Genomic DNA, 21,451 nt, shown 5'->3' with positions numbered 1-21,451 from the left:
AGTAACAAAAGCACATCTTGGCATGATCAAATTCCCATATATGCAAATTAGGGACAGTGCTTTACCACAGAGTGTTTTAATTAATATCTATAAATCACAGAGTGCCTTTGAAAGGGCCAGTAAGCTGTTTATATTATTATCATGTCACACAAATAACAAACCCTTTGGAGATTGCTGCCTACTTTGCATTTTGGTCTGAGAAGTAAGTGAGCATGTTGCGTGTGTTTCTCTCCCTCGTAGGTGTGGTGTCAGCACAGCGGCAGGTCACCGTTCAGGAAGGACCCTTGTACCGCACGGAGGGCTCCCACATCACTATCTGGTGCAATGTGAGTGGCTACCAGGGACCTTCTGAGCAGAATTTCCAGTGGTCCATTTACCTGCCTTCGTCGCCAGAGCGAGAGGTGCAGATCGTCAGCACCATGGACTCTTCCTTCCCCTATGCCATCTACACCCAGCGCATCCGCGAAGGGAAGATCTTCATAGAAAGAGTCCAGGGGAACCCAACCCTATTGCACATCACAGATCTTCAGGCCCGGGATGCCGGAGAATATGAATGCCACACACCCAGCACCGATAAGCAATACTTTGGGATTTACAGTGCAAAGATGAACCTAGTGGGTAAGGAGAAGCTGTCTTCACGTTGCCAGCGTCTGGCCTGACTCAGTTCTTTAGTAGTGTAATTTTGCTTTATGCCATGCATTTGACTTTAAAAAAAATCCCAAAACTCCCAACATATTTTAGGGGTCAACAGATAGCACAAGGAAACTAAATTTCTGTGTTCACTTCTAAATAATAGGTGGTTGAGGGTGAAACTTTAAAAAGATCTAATGCAGATGTTAAGAATTTCATAAGTTAACTAACCCTGTAACTGGTGAAAAGGGATATGAAAATATAAGGCAAGGACGTTTGTGGTTGATGATCTGAATGACAAGGAAGGTGAGACTTATGACATCAGTTGGAAGAGAGGAGAAACCTCTCAGAAGGATAGGCCTTTGGGTAGCTCTGAGACCCACGGGGCACTGCTGAAGCAGGAAGCACATGCGGCTGCGGGTCCTTGCTCAGACCTTGTACATTGAAGGTCCTTTGGCTCCATGCGTAAGGAACTATGAACTGGCTGTCTCCCTTGTTGCTCCTTAATGCTGAAGGAAACATGAGGAAGAGGGATGCAGGAGCTTCCAGTGTGGGCAGCACTGGTCACAGTGTTTGCCAGTATCAAAGGGTTAACCGTATCAAGGCTGTTCTGTTTTTCTGCCTATCTTAATGTCCAGTTTTTATTATCACAGCTAAGCAGTGGGTGTTGCTAGTTCTTTTATTAATACACATACTATCATTTGTTTATTTTTCCTTTCTCTAACTAGTCTGTGTCCCAGCAGGGGACCTTTTATTTTTTTTGTGTGTATGTGTTTGTGTGTGTGTGTGTGTGACAGAGTTTCACTCTTGTTGCCCAGGCTGGAGTGCAATGGGGCTCACTGCAACCTCCACCTCCCTGGTTCAAGCAGTTCTCCTGCCTCAGCTTCCCGAATAGCTGGGATTAGAGGCATGCACTACCATGCCTGGCTAATTTTGTATTTTTAGTAGAGACGGGGTTTCTCCATGTTGGTCAGGCTGGTCTCGAACTCCCGACCTCAGGTGATCCGCCTCCCTCAGCCTCCCAAAGTATTAGGATTATAGGTGTGAGCCACTGCACTTGGCCGTTCCCAGCAGGAGACCTGTAAGACCCAATCCTTGGGTGAGAACAGGGAGAAAACACATACTAGTTGTGACTAGGGTACTCTCATCATACAGAGAGGTGGTGCTATTTAATCTCCAGAAAGATGCAAGCAAGGATCAGGGTATGATTCTGACCAAGGGATCACGGAGAAAATCTCTTCTCTTGCCTGAATCTCTCCAGACTGTGGCTTCCTTCCAGTGAGGACCCCTTTGATCGATGAATTACGTGAAAATTAAACCCACTAAAAATAGGGTATGATGATTATAGTTTCTACCAAAAATGGTTTTTTAAAAAAATCATCTTCCTAGGGCTGCATTGCTGAAGTAAGTTACAGGATGGGGATGTGGGAAGGAAAGAAAGGATGTTGTATGGAAATGTAAAACTAAAAGTTCCAGGAGGTATTTCCATTAGAGGATCAGTCAGAAGTGAAGTTAAAGTATCTCAAAGCAGTGCCAGAATCAACAACAAATGTTCTTTGACCTATAAGACAATTGTTTAAAGACAGTATTTTCAGGGAGTTCATTTATTATGTAATATGAAATACACCCCATGTTTTATCCAAGTGTTATTAAAATTCGAGACAGGTAAGTGTAAGCACCAAATAATGCATTTCCAAATCTGAACAGAAAACTTTCTGTTTATGTGCATTTGGGGCTGTCTGTGGCCTTGAATCGATGGTTCAAGGATGACTGTTAGGGACGCAGTGCAGTGACACCTGCGTGGAATGGGAGCTTAGCCCCGGGAGTCTCAGATTCTGTGGCTTTGTGACTGCAGTCTCAGGACATTTCTGTGTTGCAGTGATCCCAGACTCCCTGCAGACCACTGCCATGCCCCAGACTCTGCACAGAGTGGAGCAGGACCCACTGGAGCTCACTTGTGAGGTGGCCTCGGAGACCGTTCAGCACAGCCACCTGTCTGTGGCCTGGCTCTGGCAGAAAGTTGGCGAGAAGCCCGTGGAGGTCATCTCCCTGAGCCGAGATTTCATGCTTCACTCCGGCAGCGAATATGCCCAGAGGCAGAGCCTGGGGGAGGTGCTGCTGGACAAGCTGGGGAGGACCACCTTCCGCCTCACCATCTTCCACCTGCAGCCTTCTGACCAGGGCGAGTTCTACTGCGAGGCCGCCGAGTGGATCCAGGATCCGGATGGGTCATGGTATGCTATGACCCGAAAGCGTTCCGAGGGAGCCGTGGTCAACATCCAGCCAACTGGTCAGTCCCTCTGAGCCTCTTGTCCTGTCCTTTACTTGGTGGTGAAAGCTGTCAGATACTGGGAGAATGTGGAGACTCCTTCTTTGGGCACCTCTACCAGGACAGCAGGTTTTCATGTGAAGTTAAAGCCGGTCTTGTGTGCGGCCGGAGGGAGCTGAGGGATGTGCGGGACATAGGTATCCTAAGACCTGAGTCACAGGCAGGTGCCACACAGACTGAATCCTGCTTAGAGACATGCTTTCTTCCACCTATGTGGTGTTTACACTTTTTTGAATTAGAAACTCATTTTAAAAATTGGGAGATTTCTGAGAAACCATTTGTATCTTAAAACTCTGGGCTTTCATTCCCATTAGCCACAGTTGCTGCCCCGTTTAATGATGTTGCCTTCCTTGGGTACCCATCTGGTTTCATTTGCAGAAGCCATTTGAGATAATGAGACTTCCATCCAAGGTCTAACATTATGAACTAGAGAAATTTTGGCTTAAATTATTATTTTTTATCTAATAATAGTCTTTGGTGATATTTTGTAATTTCCAAAATGCTTTATCACATATTACTTCACCATCCCCCAGACGTTCTGTGAGGTGAGTAGGTGGTAGTTCTCCTATTTTGCAGGTGAGGATGCTGAATGCAGATTACTTTATGTTGGGGCTCAAGAGGAGTCATAGGGCATGTTGATGAGGCCAGTCTGAGAGTACCAAGTTCCACTGTAGATGTTTTCTTAAGTGAAGGCCTGGAAGGGGTCCTGAGGAGGTTGCATGATGTCTTTAGACACCATCATTTGTCTTGAGGCAAAATGATGGTGGCACAGCCAGCTGAAACCCTCCCTGACTTCTCTTGGTATCTCCTGTGGCCCCAGACTCTACTCCCCAGTCGCATGAGCCCACCAGGCTCCAGGTCAGAGCTGACAGCTGTTGCTGGCTGCCTCTGCTGGGCTGAGGGCTGGTTCTCACATGGGCCTTCAGTTCCCCCAGCTTTGGTTGGAGCGTGGTTGTTGTGCCATCACTAAGTTGGTGATGAGTGGCCTGAAAGCCTTTCCTTGTGCGGATGCTCACTTCCAGTGAGGACTGTGGTGGTTCTGGTGAGTGAGTGTGGCTTTGTGGGAAATGAGCTGGTGAGTTGCAGTACAGGTGGGGTCCTTCTTCAGGACCTGTCTCTTGGGCTCCCTGTCCCATTTGCTGCAGTTAGTTGTCTGGGTCTTTGCATACTTTCTCTGCCATTCTAGAGTAATGCCTCAGACCCAGCTAACAGTACACATTTTGGGGCTTCTTCCCAGAAGTCTTCAATTGGAGGCTCCTGGGATGGGACCTGGGAAGCTGGATTTCTGGCATGCTTCCCAGGTGATTCTTCTGCTATCTACATTTTTTTCAAGCAAAGCTTCTAGGGCAGAAGCAATTCTCTGGACATCACTTTAATAAGTCATCTAATGGATGTGAAATCCTTTACCATAGGGGTTGGTAGGGATAGGGAGCACTTTATCTGCTCTGTAGGACATTTAGCAGCTTCTGGATTTTTCAGTATTAAAAAGTCTATCCAAGGGGCTTTATTTTATATTTATCCTTTCCCTTCCTGGATAGTTTTAAGATCAACTTCAAAAATTTGGGCCAAATTTTGAGTCTTAATGCTTTTAAATTAGGTTGCATCAGTTAATCTTCTTTATTTTAATCTTACCAATTTGGAATTAGAACTTTTTGAATTTACCCTGAAAATGTATCTAGACTAAGCCATCAAAAGGAAAACTAAGTGAAAAAAAAGTTGATGACTTCACTCTGCATTCCTGTGCTGTTTAGGTTCAGCAGTTGCATCTCCAACTCTACCCTTCTCAGTTTATTTCAGTAAACATGTAGCCAGTCTCCACAGCATTGAAGGTGTGATGGTGATAGGCATTAAGGGCTTCAAAGATGACTGGCACTGGTCCCTGCACTTAGGCAGACCTGAGAACCAATGGACAAGTAAAATGTGCTAAGTGCATTGATAGCATTTGTATAGAGTGCTCTGGGAATACCGGAAATAGGAAGTGTTCTTGCAACGATAGTTTTCTCTGGATGGGATGGTTGATAAGACAAATCCAGGAACACCAATAAGTTTCTTGACTTGAACTGAGTCTGGAAGCTTGAGGAGTCAGCAGTAGAAGAAGCATAAAAGTGCAAAAGTGTTTGATATGTTTGGCAAGCAGAAAGGAGTCAAGTATGACTAGTTCCAGATGTTGAGTTCCAGATGTGTGTGATGAGAGGAAAGGGAGCCCAAAGCCCCAAATGCAGTGATATAGAGCCGGGGCTTGACTCTGTGGGCCAAGAGTTTTCAAGCTGTTCTTGGAACCCTGGAAGCCCCTCAAAGGTGCCTAGGAGGTTAGACATGGGTGTGTGTTGGTGTTCATGTGCACGTGTACATACCCAGGAGTGCAGGGAGAAGGCATGCGAGGGCCTGGGTGGTCCCCCCTTGCTTCAACTATGTTTGGCAGCAGAAGATTTTATATGAATAAAAAGTCCCCTTCCTTTGTCCTCTTCTTCATAAAGTTTGAAGACCTCTGCTGCAGACAGCTGGAGAGGAGGTAGAGATTTTTAAGCAGGGAGTAAGACAATCAGATCAGGGTTTCAGAAAGAAACACCTATGGAGGCCACCTGGAGGTTGATTAAATCCGTTGCATCTGAAGCCAAGAGACCAGGTAGAAAAGAGCTAATAAGAGCCAAGGCTAGGTCAGTGGGTGCCAGAGGTGAAAGAATAAAGAGCACAATGGAAGGAGGGGTCCAACTGTCTAGAAGCCCAGGGGCTGGGGCTGTGGCTCTGGGGGTTCCTTGAACTGTGGGAGGGAAGGAACAATAATGAGGACATGCTGGACCTTTGCATTTGTGGCAGCATTGGCTGCCTTTTCTTTTTGTAAATTCCAATGAAAGAGCCCATCCATCAGATAGACTCTGATAGAGATGCTCAGTATGCGAAACACCCAGTGGGTCCTCAGACATAGGGGTCTGGGGCTCAGAGACAGAGCGTGAGAGTGATCAGGGCCCTGGAAGAGCCCATGGGGTTAAAATGGGAAAGGCCCTGGGAGAACAGCAGCAGTAAGAGGTGACCAGACAAACAGGTGAGAGAGTGGAACAGAGTGGTCAGGCCAGCAAGAAGAAGAGCAGGAGAGAAGGGATCATAGAGCAGGCTCAGAGGCCTCAACCTGCTTGAGGAAAGCCTTTGGTTAGGATGGGGGTAGGGGTAGGGGTAGGGTGGATCATTCGTGACATTTGCTAAGTCAGTGAAGCCTAATTTCAGTGAAATGAAGTGGAAGGGGTATTGGAAAAAGCACAGGTCAGTTTCTAGAGAGGTAATTGACTGGGCATAACCAAGGGCAGAAACGGGGGTGATGCGGGTAAATCTTGTGTCTTCAACCTGGGAACATGAAGGTGTCACCAAGGCATGGGGGGATTCCCCTGAGATAAGCGGAGTCTTTGGCCCCTGAAAGAAGAAAGCCAGAGTTACAGCCAGGCTAACCTGGAGCAATGGAAAGGTCTGAGGTCTAGGGTACCCCTTGCACAGCTCCAGTGGTGTTTATGTGGAAGGAGTGCTTTTCTGCCATTGATGTCGGGTTATAAATGACTAATTGGGTTGACGTGAGAGATAATATCCAGCAGATAACACGGGGACTGTCCCATATGGGTGTGTTCATCCAGGCAGATGGTGGCAGAGTGAAATGTGCTTCCTTCAATCCATGCCTCTTAAGACTGGTCTCTTGGGAGCTGGAAGCTGTGACGGCAGCTACTTCATTGGAGGGGAGGCCCTGGAGTTGATGACGTGGTTTTCCCTGTCAGGAAGTTTGGCTGCTAGAGGAAGTAGTTAGGTCACTGGAAAGGGGTGTTTGCAGCAGGACACTGGCCTATATCGGGGGGAGGGGCTGGAGAGCCTGAGGAGCGGGAGGGGTAAAGCTGAGCTGGGGCTGGAAAAGAGGAATGTGGATGCTGCTCATGCGTGACTCTTATGTTTTCTCGGGGAAACAGAAACCTCGTCCGCTTGAAGAGTGCCTAGGACGGGATGAATGGGCAAGATCTTGAAGATAGTGGGAAAGACTAGACATGCCAGTCTAGGGAAGGCAGACAAGGTCAGAGCTAATGAATCTACATGGAATTCAAACATCTCTGCCATGAGATTTTTTTCCACCTCAGTGTTCTTTTTAGAGGAACAGAGCTAGAACTGGGCAGTGGTCACAGCTCCAGTCTCTAACCCTTAACTCCGTTTTCTTCCCCCTGACTTCTGCCCTGGGTGCCTATGAGATACGATAGCTGTCTAATGGGATTAATAGCCACTGTACACTGGTACATAGGCTGTGGTGATGCTGTTAGTGGTGATGAGGCCCTCTTTGGTCACCCCCTCACGCCTGGTTAAACACCCAACTCAACAAAAATTAGCCAGATATGGTGGCTACTCTGGAGGCTGAGGTGGGAGGATGGCTGGAGCCTGGGAAGTCGAGGCTGCAGTGAGCCATGATCATGCCACTACACTCCAGCCTGGGCAACAGAGCGAGACCCTGTCACAATAAATAAGTAAATAAATAAAAATTTAAAAAACACCTAGCTCTTTGGAGGCTGCTTGGGTTTAGTAATCATTTCAGAGGCTGTCTGGCTTTCAGCAGAAGTAGGTACTTTCCTACTAAAGTACCTACTAAGTACTTCCTAAGTGGGAAAGTACCTACTAAGGTTTAACCAGGCGTGAGTACTTTGTAGGTACTTTCCCACTAAAGTAGGTACTTTCCTACTAACGTAAGTACTTAGTAGGTACTTCAGTGGGAAAGTACCTACTTCCATTGAAATCTGCCTAAAGATTTGATCTGACAGGTGGTAAACTAGTGAACAGACATTAGTTTTTATTTTTTCTATGTAATTCTGTTAGGGTTTTGTCATAGCTACATCTTATTTCTAGTATTCACATGGCGGGGGGTAGAGAGGGAATTTTAATCTTTGAGCATTTGTTAGGATTGGGCCAGCACCTAGGCCACTCTAATTTTTTCCCACAGACCTCAGTGGGGTAAGTCTTACAATATCTGCTGAAAATGTTTATAATGCTGTTGCTTAAATAGAGTTCTGGGTGCATATATCAAGGCTAGATATTTGTAATCCACCATTTGAGTGATATTAGTAGCTTCTCACTGAACTGGGGGTCTCATGCAAGACATCTAAAGCTTCAGACTGAGCCCCATTGGTTTAACTGGGGTAACAGTTTGCTTAGACCGTCTGGGCTGAAGTAGTTTTGAATTCTGTCTGTGATATTCAGGCGTTTCTCTGGACCTCAGATAACCTGGGTCTGAGTTGGATTTTACTCTCAAGCCAAGTGCTGTGGTCCTCCCCGCAATTAGTATTGTAAAGAAGAGGAAGGATAGTGGGAATGTGCTAATGTGGTTTAGTTGGCTGGGGCCCTCATTCACCCAAAATGTGTCTCTTTTCTTAATTGTTCTCTCAGACAAAGAATTCACTGTTCGGCTGGAAACAGAGAAGCGGCTGCACACGGTGGGCGAGCCGGTGGAGTTCAGATGCATCCTGGAGGCTCGGAATGTTCCCGACCGTTACTTTGCTGTCTCCTGGGCTTCAACAGCTCGCTCATCGCCACCATAGGCCCTAACGCTGTGCCTGTCCTCAACAGCGAATTTGCTCACCGGGAAGCCAGGGGACAGCTTAACGTGGCCAAAGAGAGCGACAGTGTCTTTGTGCTGAAGATCTACCACCTCCGCCAGGAAGATAGAGGGAAATACAACTGCTGGGTGACTGAGCGAGAGAAAACCGTGACGGGGGAATTCATTGATAAGGAGAGCAAGCGTCCCAAGAACATCCCCATCATAGTCCTCCCCCTCGGTAAGTAGAGAGATGTGCTGCTTTCTTCTCCTTTGGCTCAGCATCATTTAGGAGAGGTAGGGGGAGAGAGAATAGTGTGGTGAGGGTGAGGGGAGACAGATGGAACCCTCGAGGTTAATGCAGAGCTGGGGGAAAAACCGTTGAGCCTCTCTTCCCTGTTGTAGCCCACCTGCCTACATTTAGCAGTCTCCCCATAGCAGAGGATCAGGATCAGGGGTGTCCAGGATCAGGGTGCCCAGATAGGGCTGGGAATAGGCCTATCTGATTGCTAGCAGCCCTGTGCATACACAAGCAGTGCCAGCTCAGCTTGGAGGGAAACCAGGAATCCCAGAAAGCTGTTTGCTCTTGTGTGGGAATCAAGTCCCAGAAGAAGTGGGTAGATAGATGCCTGCCTTGAAATCTCACTTAAGGAGAGCTGGTCTTTTATGGGAGGATTTTAAATCATAAAGTGCATTATTAAGGATTTGCCATCTGGGTTTTTCAGGTATAAAGGCTGGCATTTCCCTAAATGGCTTTTCCCTGTTGAAATTGTGTTTCTAAAAGTCAGTGGATGGGACCTCTCACATCTTCCTGGAGCATAGCCTTTTAAGCTTAGCTGATTTCTGAGGCTGCCTCAGTGGGCTCCCAGCCTTCATGTAGACTGGCCTTGTGTGGGTGGGTAGTGGCCATTGCTAGGGATTCCAGAAACTACCGGTGTTTGCTTGTGTTGTGTTTAAACATTCATAGTATCAAGATATTCTTATTAATCTCATTCTCCCATAGTTCTGTTTTCAGTAAAGAGAATAAAAACCTATGATGCTCTGATTTTAAACAAGTGGTAAAGTTTTAAGACTAACCTTTAACCTTTTCTCAGCTGCTAAAACTATTCTTTCTCTGAGCCTTGTAATAATTTCCTTTACTTTTTATTTATATGTTTTAATATTTAAAATATTTCTCTTCAAGTGTGAAGTAAAAAGTAGCCATAGGTGTCCTCTTGTCAGTCTTTTCTTCTTTTCTCATCAACTGGATTATTTTCTTTTATGCTTATTATTATTTTGTTAAAAACCATGCACACACATACCTAATTATCTTTTTTTTCCTGGCAATACATATTTTAATTTGTTTCATTTTTATGATGACAAATAATTTTCAAGTTTATTTCCTTGTTTAAATACAAAGCTAAACCACAAACAGGTATAATCAAGACATTGTGTCTCACATTTATACTCCCGTCGGATCCTCTTCCAATTTGCTGACCACTGACCAGGCTAGCATGGGGGAGGGGGTGGGAGGGAAGACTTTCTTAGGTAACACCGACGTAAGGCCCGAGGTGGGATTGGGGGGAAAATCAAAGATGAGGACAGGCTCTCATACCTGTCTCCATTCACATTTACCTGGGACCAGGGTGGGCAGGAGACACCAGGTCATGGCTCCTGAGCCCCGGCCCCCTGGACTGAAGGGACAGTGTGTGAGAATCAGTTCTGTGAAGGGCGGGAGGAAGCAGCCACCTATTCCTCCTGCCTTCACTGTTAAGGTGAAAACCTTAGCCCTATCCTTGATTCCTGGGGGCTGCCGGGCCCTGTGTGCTCCCCTTCACACCTGGGTGCCTTTCTGAGGCTGGCAGCAGCGGCTGGGGTCAGGGGTCCTGGGCTCCTAGGCTCACACCTCAGCTCAGTTGCATCCTTGCAGGAGGACACTGGGTATCTGACAAACACAAGGCCTCGACAGCAGGTCTGGAACTTTCAACCCCAGCAGGATGAGGGGGAATGGGGGTGGATGTCAGGTAAGTAATCTCTGGTTCCACTACAAAACTTTATTTTTGATTAGAGTACCATTCTCAATCTCTTCTACAAAAAGCCAAAGAAAGCAAAAAAAAAAAAAAAGCAGCCACTTCACTCACTTCAAGACCTGTATACATGTAAGTTGTTTTCTGTGGTTTTTTTTTAAATTATTTTTAATTTTTATTATTATTTTTAAAATAGATTCAGTGTTCACATTTCTATAAAGAATTAACCTAGTTTCAGGAAACCCTGCCCCAGCAGGGCAGGTAAGCAACACTCTCCCTGCCCACATCTAGTTTGATTTCACGCCCTGATGCTTCAAGGTGCCCAGAAAAGCGGCAGCTTGTGGAAGAGGAAATCTATGCCCGGCCCGTGCTTGGGGCCAAGGGCTCAGTAAGCTTTCGAGAAAACAGAGGGGAAGACTAGCTTACTGCAAAAACCTTTTTAAAAAATATTCATACACTTCAGTGAGCGCCTGTCGAGACGTTAGGAGAACAAGAGCTTGGAAACATCCCGTCCAGGCCTTTGGGAGGCAGCGTCTTCCTCACACCCCGTCCCTGGATGTCGGGGGTGCAGGGGGAAGGTCCTGGCTCTTCCACTGGAGAAAGGAGACTCACCTAGCTTCCTAGTTCATGTTTGACTATTTCCTCTAAAACCTGTGCTGAGTCTTTGACTGCATGCACGGGAAGCACAAACGTTCGGCTTGTATGCAAAAGAAAGTACAAAAACAACTAGAATATAAAAGTTTTGGTAATATAAGGCCATCTGTTCAAGTCCACCTTGGAAACCTGTAACAGATATTTAAATACTACAGTGAAAAGGCATCTTAATATACTTTTTAAAAACATCTGAAGTAATCCGCTAAGATTAAGTGTGTAAAAAAAAATTCAATTCCCTTTGAGGGCACTTTGTCCTTTGAAGAAGGGAAAGTGGGGCGGGGAGGGCGCGGGGCCCACCGGTTAATGCTTCAGCCACGGGTGGGCTTCAATGGAAGCCTTGCTGCGGTCCCCATAGTCATACAGGAGCTCCTCCCCAGCCGCCATGTCTTGGGAGGCGATGAGGGTGAGGTGAGGTACGCCGTCGATGTCGTGCAGTTTGGTTTGGCAGTTCCCACATTTGCTGTGATTGATCGGTCTTCCTAGGCAATTTGTCTCTCTAGTTGCATCCACGCAGTAGGTTTTGCTCAGATACTGAAAATAGTACATGTAGCAGCACGTGGAAGGGTCCTGTGCGTACAGAGCCTCCCGTTTCTTGGCGTCGGTAATCTCGAGGAGGTCCCCGTGGTATTCCACCACAAAGTCACCCCGGGAGAACTGCTTGGTGGCAATCACACCCCTGCCTTTGCCATCGATGAGGTCAATCTTCATTCCTTCTTCCTTCCCACTTTCAATCAATTCATCTATTCTTTTCCTTTCTTCAGACTGCAGCTCGGCTTTGCTCTTCCTGGAGCTCCTTCGGACAGGGTAGAAATCCGTAAGTTTGCGATTCTGTTGCGTTTTTCCTTGAGCTTTTTTTCGGGGGGCCTGTTTGCCCTTGATGGGCTTTTTCAGGGCTTGCTTGGCGATGGCTGCATTGGTGGAATCACAAGATGAGGGTGGAGTTTTTGGAGGTTCTGCTGCTTCAGATTTTTGGTTTGGAAAAGGTACCAGGGGACCTCTCCTGGCGTCTTTGATCTTCTGTTCCTCGGACTTCATGGCGCTCCGTACTGCGTTCCCAGCATTTCTTTTCTCTTCTCGTTTCCTGTAGATTCCGGCTAATGGTTTCCCCTGGCATTTGACTTGGTGATGTGTAACTGAGTTCTCTTCCTGAAGGGGGAAACGCATTCCAGAGCATTTGTTCGGGCTCATGTAGGAATAGATCTTTGACTGCCCGGTAAATACCTTCTCCCGTCGGTGCGGGACCTCCCCGGGCCCCTCCGCTCCACCATCTCCGGGCCCGGGGCCGTCGCTGCCGCCGCCACCGCCGCCGCCGCCGCCTCCACCGCGCGGGGCTTGGACATCTTCCTGCCTGCAGCCCGGCCAGGCCCATGGCAGCGCGCCCCGCGCCCTAGCCGCCGCCGCTACCGGGCCACCACCGCTGCCGCTGCCGCTGCCGCTGCCGCTGCCGCTGCTGCTGCTGCTGCTGCTGCCGCCGCCACCAGCGCTGCCGCGGCGCCCCGGGGAAGGGCCGGCAGCGCCCCATGGCGCCCCATTCCCCCGTGGCCTGCAAGGCAGGGCCCGGCACCCGCGCACCGCGGCAGCCCCGGGCCGCCCGGGGTGAGGCACGCAGGGAGGGAGGCGCAGGCGGTGCGTCCTCAGCAGCCTGCCCGCCCACCCGCTCCACCTAATTATCTTGAAATTCTTTTGTTTCTTAGCCTTTTCCGCCCTGCAATGCCTAGCATGGTGCTTTGCATAGAGTAGGTGCTCGCTGAATACCGTACAACTGAAATTATTGAATTGAATGCCCACTGTCTTTACTATTTTCCTGTCAGTCTGTGCTTGCCTTAACCACGGACTCTCTACTTTTAAATCTGCAACTAATTCCTCATTGTTTTCTAAGGATCAAGTGAAGGGCAGCCACGCTGTTTACTTCCTATATTTTTTGTACTAAGATTTCCCCCAACCCCTTCTGAGAACTGGTTTGATTATCTGTGGCCTGCTATATTGCTTTTCCAGCAGATAACTGGGTAGTTAAAATCCCCCAGCACCACCAGATCCTGTCCCAAGGCCACTTGGGTAAGTCGGCTGAAGAACAACAACAATCACATCGGTAATGGTGATAATGCCTTGGATTTTAATGGCGCTTTTCCTCCTAAGAGACCAAAGTGCTTCTGCATATATCATCTTCTCCGCTCCCACCTCTCAAATCCTCGTAGAGGCCAATATGATATCCATCGAATGAACGAAGAAATCAGAGCACCACACAGGAAGTGACAGAGCTGATTGTTCAGTTAGTGGTTGAGCTTGCATTGCATTAGGAAATATTTGCTTCTAACTCCACACCCACCGCCCTGCGCTTAGCCTGTGCTACACCATCAACTTCCTGATTTGAAATTTCATTTGCGAATGTGTACTCAGATTTTTATTAGTTCTGTCCTAGTTTTCACTTAATCCAGAGAGTTTAAAATTGTCGGCTGCCTTTTCTCAGGCCTGGAGATTCTTGTAAATAGTGTTAGTGGGCAGTGAGGCACCAGGTCTGTAGTTGCCTTTGCCTCAGCTGCTGTAATAAAATAGCATTTCTTCTTGTAGCCCCACATTCTAACTATGTGGGTTTCCAGGCTTGCTCAAGCAACAGAGCACCACCAAACAGTAGCCCTTTCAATAAATGAGCTAGGACTTGCGTAAGAGTCCACTGGGATGACAGTAGGGGATGAGAGTAAGGTCCTGCAAGTCATTCTCCTACTTAAGACAAGTGAAAGGATTTTCTTCCTTGATGCTGCAGTTGCCCTTTTAATCCCTTATTTTGAATTGGTAACAGTGGGGATGAGTCTTTAATCTAAAGAGGAATATTGTTGTTATTAATGATGATGAAAAATAATTACCTCATCTAATCCTGTCAATGTCATGCCCTAAGAAGTAGGCACTATTAGTATCTCAATTTTTCACATGAGAAATTGGAGCTTTGGTAGGTTAAGGAAGAACCACAGGATTACAGAGTTAGGAAGTCTCCAAATGCATCCCCTTAACCATTAGTGCTATAGATGGTGACTGTTCAGGAGCCTGATTATCTCTATGAATCATCCTGGTATGACTCCTGGGGGAGGTTGCCCTCCTGGGAAAATTGCTATTCCCTGCCCCATCCAGACCTTTTATTTTTCACATAAAACAAGCACATCCAGAATGGCTAGCAGGCATCCTCACTATAATAAGAGCTACATTTTGAGGCTCAGTGCTCGTCTTTGTTTCTGCTTGTTGGGGAAATAAAGGAGAGAAAAGATTTGATTCAAATGCATTGTTATGTGTATGTGTGTGTTTTCTCTTGGTAATTGGGTGTGCCTCTTAAAATCTGGGATTTGATTTAATTAATTGGTTTAAATTATTGCATGTATTTAATGTGGGTGGTACCCCAAAATTGGAGCCAAATTAGTTACTTTGTGTTCTTTAATACTTACAGACCTTCTGAACTCAATATAGATAATTATACAAAATACTACAGGCATAATTAAAACATATTAGGCTATCTGTGATGTTTATAAAAACAAAGAGTTATGTGGAATAGTAAAATTAATCATGATCATGATGACCAGTTTTTGAAAACCTACTATGTGTTAGGTGAATCTATACGCATCATCTCATTTACTTTTTAATATTTAAAGAATTCTACAATTAAAGGTGGCTCTCTACCTGTCTTACAGAAGAAGAGGCTGAGGCATGTCGAGTTTAAATAATTTGATTGAGTGAATTCAGATAGTTAAGTGAGCAGCAGAGGCTAGATGAGACAGAGAAGGGAGTGGAATCCTTATCCCAAACTTTTGATTGGCCGAATGTTTCTAGAAAGAGAGCAAAGGAGCCCCAGGGCTGACTGGACAGGCGGGAGAGTGGTGGATGACGAGCTGCTGGCTTTGTTTTCTTCCTGTGTGTTAATGAAAGAATGAAAGCCTGCTCCTCATGCACTCTGCGAAACTAGACCATCTGTGCTCCCTTATTACCCACACTTAAGCACACGTTATCATCCAAATACTTACTGTCAGTTTTTTTTTTCATATTTCCTAAATTGTCCTGAAGGACTCAAATGGCACATTATGGATGTTCAGCTTTTATTTGACTGCTGTAGTATCGAATGGTAGGAAGAGGGAAGTGAAGTAGGATTTTGGAGTTACTCTTCTTGCTGAAAATTCAACTTGAAAAACCCTGAACTCCAGCTGAATAGATTACCCAATAAATTGTTTTATGCCCTAATCATCATGCCACTATGTTGTATTTCTTAGGTTCTTATTCAGGCTCAGGTCTTAGAACCTCGTTATCACAGTTCTCTGCACACAGCAAAGAACATCCTAGATTATCAGATCTAAAACCACAGGGAGCAATGCCCAGAACCAGCCAGGGCTTACATCAGCTAGGGTCAGAGTGTTTTTGACCCTCTGAGGCTCACCGTACCTGAATATGATTCCATTTGCACCCCTCCTCCTGTTTCCTCTGTGGGGAGGGCGCTGTGGAGACCATAAAGCCTCCAGGGTGTTTCTCTCTCCCTCTTCCTAGAGAGCAGCATCTCCGTGGAGGTGGCCAGCAATGCCAGCGTCATCCTTGAGGGCAAGGACCTGCGCTTCTCCTGCAGCGTCCGCATGGCAGGCAGGCTGCAGGGTCGCTTCTCTGTCATCTGGCAGCTTGTGGACAGGCAGAACCGCCGCAGCAATATCATGTGGCTAGACCGGGATGGCACCGTGCAGCCAGGCTCGTCCTACTGGGAGCGCAGCAGCTTTGGGAGCGTCCAGATGGAGCAGGTGCAGCCCAACTCATTCAGCCTGGGCATCTTCAACAGCAGGAAGGAGGACAAGGGCCAGTATGAATGCCATGTGACTGAATGGGTGCGGGTGGTGGATGGCGAGTGGCAGATTGTTGGGGAGCGCCGGGCCAGCACTCCCATCTCCATCATAGCTCTTGGTGAGTGAGCGGTGGGACTGGCAGTGGGTCTGGCATGGAGACAGCTTCAGTGTCAAACACCTTATCCTGACTTTTGTCTGTCAGAGTTCTAGCAGGAAACTATGGCCAGTCTTTTACCTATACAGTTTGAAGTACTTTCCTTTATATCTATTTTGTTTCTTATAAGGGTTTAATTAATTAAGATAGTGCTAGCAAGGACTAAGGGACCCACAGTGGATGATGGGGCTCCTGAGGGATAGCAATAGCTGGAAGCTGTGACTACTCCTCATCTGGCTGGGAGAGAGTGATGTTATCAGAACTCCATCCAGGTTAGTGAAGCCACCCAGCCATAGTGGTGGCCCCAGGTGGAGAAGCATGGCCACTGCCAGCCTGGCCTTAAAGACAGCAGAGTGGCTGAGCACTGTGTGGCATGTCTTTCCTGCCCTGCTGCTCAGGGGCCAGCCTTCCTGAAAGAGAGCAGAGAAGGGTATAAAATTATCTGTTGTCATTTATTTAGCATTTACTATGTTCCTGGCTAATCCTTAACACTTAAGCTTAGTTGTCCCATTGAATCCCCACCTAGCCAAGTGACAGACACTTTCATTTTATGGAGGAAACTGAGACTGAGACACATTAAATACTTTGCCTAAGGCTAGAAGTTTCTACTACCTGATGGGGCCCATACATAACAAAGCTATTCCCTCATTAGCATGGAATGAAAAGATACCTTGAGATTTGCTAAAACCAAGGAAGATTAGATTTGCTTCTCACTGGGGTAAAGAGGCTTCTATCAACATTTATCTGCCTGGATATAAACAGTATATTAGATTTTAAATGACCAGTCTGTGACTTTGCTGGGAAAGAAATTTGTTATGTCAGGTCTTCCTGTTTATCAGGAGACATCAGTTGTCCTCAGCAACTTTATGTCCCACTCCCTGGGACTGTGTCACCACCTTCCTTGCAGGTCGGGATGGTGGTGCTTTTGGATACTTCCAGTAAAGACGGCAGCCCCGAGTGGTTTTTGTCCTTGACAGAGTCCTCCATTTTCTTACCCCTTTGAGATTAGAATTACATTTGTTTTCTAAAGCTTAATCCTAAAGATTGACCTGTTTTTGCAGTAATTATATGGCTCAGATTTCCGTCTTAGAAACTTCCTCCAGTGATTGCGTTTCCTGATCAGCTCAGTTCCTGTGTCCATACTCAGCAACTATGTGGACCCAGTGAGATGGAACTTGGGGGACAACTTTTGGATGTCCAGTACTGTTTTTTTTTTTTTAACCATCCTGGAAGGTTAGGAATGTCCAATGAGTGATTAGAGTTAGTGAGGATTGTTTCTCTAGAAGTAATTTATGGTATCAGGTTATCCCCTGAGTTTTTTCTTACTCACCATATGTCTGGTGGTTCTCACAGCCAGGGGCACTGAGGGGCTCTGCCCTGGGATCTGGAGGCCAGCACTGTTCACCTGATCTCCACCACTGAGATACCTCTGGTTACAGCCATAATCAGGTGGCCCAAAGGACTAAACAAGGAAGAATGGGAGGGCACTCTAGATTAATTGAGGTTGTCTTTTCAGTCTAAAGTTAACAATGACACACATGAATTTTCATATCAGTATAATTAGATGCGGGTCCCAAATGTACAATGGGCCATTATGGCTGTTCAGTTAGAGCAGCTTGGGTGCTCTGTGACTGTGGCATGTGTCTGTGTCAGGACTAGACAAAGTCATTTGCTTGGGGAAGCTCTCTCCCCTTCAGGTGTGAGGCCAGGAGCACCTGGTGTGGGTCCTGTCCCTGAGGTTCTGTCCTACACCACCCTCATGCAACACCTACTACACACAGATGCACAGTGACTGTCAGAGATGCTTCATGTTTAAGGATGGGCCTCCGTGTCATAAACTTTTTTAAAGGGTATATAGAGATAGCCCATGAAATCCAAATCAAAGGTCCAGAGTTTTCAGCAAATTGTACCTACCTATTTGCCAACTTAACCTCCCCATAGAAAGCCAAAAGATTCATCCTGTGTCCAGTCTTTCACATTACAGTGTTTAAAGTACTTTTTTAAAATTTCTATTTCATTTTTTAACAAAATATTTGACAAAATATAGTATATCTCATGTGCCAGGTACTATTTGTAATATTTATAAACACTGATTTATTTAATCTTCACAGAGACTCATTTTACAGATTGGAAAACAGAGGCAGAGAGAAGTTAAGTAACTTTAATGTCACTTAGCTGGGAAGTATCAAAGGCTTGGCTGCTGGCTCCAGAGTCTGGACCTTTAACCACCGTGTTATGCTTTCCATGGGTAAAGTAACCTAAAAAGGCCCCTGGAATCAGTTACATGTGGTTGGAGACTAACTCTGTCATTGACTTACCAAATGCTTGATATTGAGCAATTTATCTAACCTCTCTCTGCATCAGTTTCTACATCTGCAGGAAGAGATGACAAGCCTGCCTGTTCTACAAGGTTGATTTGGGGATTCAGTGGAGCATGATGAGAGCAAAGCAGTTGGCACCATGCTTGCACCTAGATAGTGCTCAATAAATACTGGCTACTGTTAGCTTTATGATTGTGATCAATGTATGAATATTAAACAGTATTTCCCGGCTGAAGGAACTCTGAGGTACTCATATTGAGGAGTCAGTATTAGAGCTTAGCAGTGCTGCCTATTCAATAAGGAATATTGAGAGACCCACAGCCACTGAGACTGCAGAACCCTGCATTTAGGACAATTGTCCCACCCCACTGGAGGTCCCCACCTGCTCTGTTCTTGGATTTCATGAGGGACGTGAGAAAGGGACTGGAGGCCGACTCCATCTGCTTCCCTTCTCAGCACCAGTGCACTAAGGGACCAGGAAAAGAGGTGTTGGGGCTGTGTGGTTGTGTTTTCCTCCTGTGCAATGGAGGAAATTGGCTTTGGGGTTTTCTTTTCCTGTTTTCTCATGGAATCTCAAGATTTCTAGGAGCAACCCTGCCTACATGCAATCAGTCCCTGAGAGGATTGTGATGTCTAATTCCAGGGGAGGAGCAAATGCACGAGGATCTCATTGGGAAGGGTTAGGCTAGTGCTGTTCAGGGGGAATTGTGGTGGGCCTTTCTTTGGAGTCTTGGAAACTCTTGGACTGGGCTTCAGCAGGATAGTAAAAGCAACACTAGCCTGAGAACCCAAAAGGGGCCCCGAGAGCCTCTGCTCCACACTGCTTGCTTTGCCAGCTGCCCCATTGCTGATGTCATACTGCCCTGAGAAAGCCACATGCCTCCTCTGGTTGAATCTCTCTGCTCTCTCTCCAGAAATGGGCTTCGCAGTCACAGCCATCTCCCGGACACCGGGGGTGACCTACAGCGACTCCTTTGACTTGCAGTGTATCATCAAACCCCACTACCCTGCCCAGGTCCCCGTGTCAGTGACATGGCGGTTCCAGCCGGTGGGCACGGTGGAGTTCCATGACTTGGTGACCTTCACCCGGGACGGAGGGGTCCAGTGGGGGAACAGGTCCTCCAGCTTCCGAACCCGAACTGCCACCGAGAAGGCTGAGTCCAGCAACAACGTCCGCCTAAGCATCAGCCGAGCCAGTGACACGGAAGCAGGCAAGTACCAGTGTGTGGCAGAGCTGTGGCGGAAGAACTACAACAACACCTGGACACAACTGGCAGAGAGGACCTCCAGCCTGCTGGTGATCAGGCTGCTGCAGCCAGGTGAGTGCTGAGGACCTGTGGGCTATGTGCCCATGCTGCCTGAGCAGACGTGAGGGAAAAAGAAAAGTGTGCATGGAGCCCTTAGCATCACTTCCCCCTTTCCCAGCTCTTCATTTAGAGACATTGCAAATCAATAGGAAGTTTTAAGAATCATGCAGTGGACACTTGTATTTCCTTTCCTTGATAGCCAGTTGTTGTCTGACGGCATTTGTTTTCTTCCTCTGTGTGTATGTTTGTTGTTGTTTTTGAGCCATTGGAGGCAAAGCTGTGGACATTGGGACACTTCTCCCTAAGTACTTCAGCATGTAACTCCTAAGAACCTACCCACCCACTGCACCATTATCACACCCTTGGGGTTTTACGTTAGTGTAGTCCTATCACCTACATTTCCCCAGTTGTCCCAATCATGCCCTTTATTTTTCCCTTTCAGATTAGGATCCAACCAGGGATCACACATCACATTTGTTACCCTGTCTCTTTAGACTCCTTTAATCTAGAACAATTCCCTAACCTGTGTGTTTGCGTGTGTGTGTGTGTGTGTGTGTGTATGTGTGTGTCTGTAGATATGGACATTTGTGAAATGCACAGGCCAATTGTTTTAAAGAAAGCCCTTTTCTTTACTTAACCTCATCTCCTGTAATCCTCATACAATTATGTGGAAGTGATATCATTGTCTCCTGTTCATAGACAAGGAAATTCTGAGTAAAGAGGGAGGGTAATAGGCACCTATTGAGCATCTTCTTTGCATGAGGTGCTGAAGGTCAGTTATTCTATTAGAATTGCACAACAACCCCAGGAAAGATTTAAGTGACTAGCTTAAGGTCATGTACCTAGTGAATGGTGGAGCCAGGATTTGAACTCCGGTTGTCTTTCTCCCACAATGTTGCCTGCACCCAGGCCCTGTCCAGTTGTATGGGCCCTGAATTTGAGCTCCTTTCTCTATAGAGGCTGAGTCTGTCTCAAAGCGGATCATCAGGATGGATTAATTTGGAGAGCATTAGTCAGTAAGGCTTTCTGCAAACACTCTCGCCTTCATCAGGCTCTTCCGCTGACATGCGGAGGAGTTAAGTACATGCAGCTCTTATGGTTTTCCTCCATCTGTCCTTGTCTCCTGCCAGGTTAGAAGCTGGTGGAGGGTGGAGCCCAGGCAGTAGGCTCCTGTGTTCCTTCCCTCACCCAGCCTATGCCTCAGCTAAGACATACCTGTGCAGGCAAGGGCAAGGGTTTGACTTTGCACAGATGGTTGGAACGTCTTGCCAAAGGGATTTTTCTGTCCACTAACAGCCATGGTTAGGGCCTGACCTGGTCTTCCCGACTACTTTAGGTGGCCACAGTGTTTTTTTCATCAACATGAGGTTAAATAACGGTAACCTTTGGGTTTCTCCTTCACCTCTTCCAACCCCATAACAGAGTTCTGTTCTGTACCAGATTTGGAACAAGTGAGTTGTATAAATGATGAGACTGTTCCCTTGGCCAACGAGAGCCTAAACTTTGACTGACAAGAGGCCCAGAGAAGAGGCTGTCTTACTTAAGTGGATTTTCAGGTTAGTGGAAGGTTAAGCAGAGACCCCATTTTATGTGAACCCTTGTTGTGGAAAATGTCGACGTACCTACTTGCCTGCGTTATTGAGTGGGACATTAGGATTGTAATTGCACCTTTTTTGGTCCCCTCTGGCTCTCAAAGTCAG

At 46.7% G+C, this 21,451-nt stretch overlaps 1 protein-coding gene and 1 pseudogene across 1 annotated transcript in view; one reads left to right on the top strand and one right to left on the bottom strand.

Annotated features, from left to right (window-relative positions):
- The first annotated feature begins 201 nt into the window (after window positions 1-201).
- LOC129528466 (immunoglobulin superfamily member 3-like) overlaps window positions 202-21,451 on the top strand; it is a 39,546-nt gene continuing 18,296 nt past the window's right edge. Inside the window, 7 exon segments of the mRNA XM_055368862.2 lie at window positions 202-618; window positions 2,510-2,920; window positions 8,360-8,479; window positions 8,482-8,748; window positions 13,163-13,222; window positions 15,686-16,087; window positions 19,359-19,763. Of these exon segments, the coding sequence (XP_055224837.1) occupies window positions 213-618; window positions 2,510-2,920; window positions 8,360-8,479; window positions 8,482-8,748; window positions 13,163-13,222; window positions 15,686-16,087; window positions 19,359-19,763 (2,071 nt within the window). The 5' untranslated portion in view covers window positions 202-212.
- Window positions 11,067-12,525, bottom strand: LOC129528165 (N-lysine methyltransferase KMT5A-like; annotated as a pseudogene).

This window comes from Gorilla gorilla, chromosome 17 (assembly GCF_029281585.2).
Source record: "Gorilla gorilla gorilla isolate KB3781 chromosome 17, NHGRI_mGorGor1-v2.1_pri, whole genome shotgun sequence".
NCBI classification, from domain to species: Eukaryota; Metazoa; Chordata; class Mammalia; order Primates; family Hominidae; genus Gorilla; species Gorilla gorilla.
This window is presented reverse-complemented; position numbering and strand designations above follow the sequence as displayed.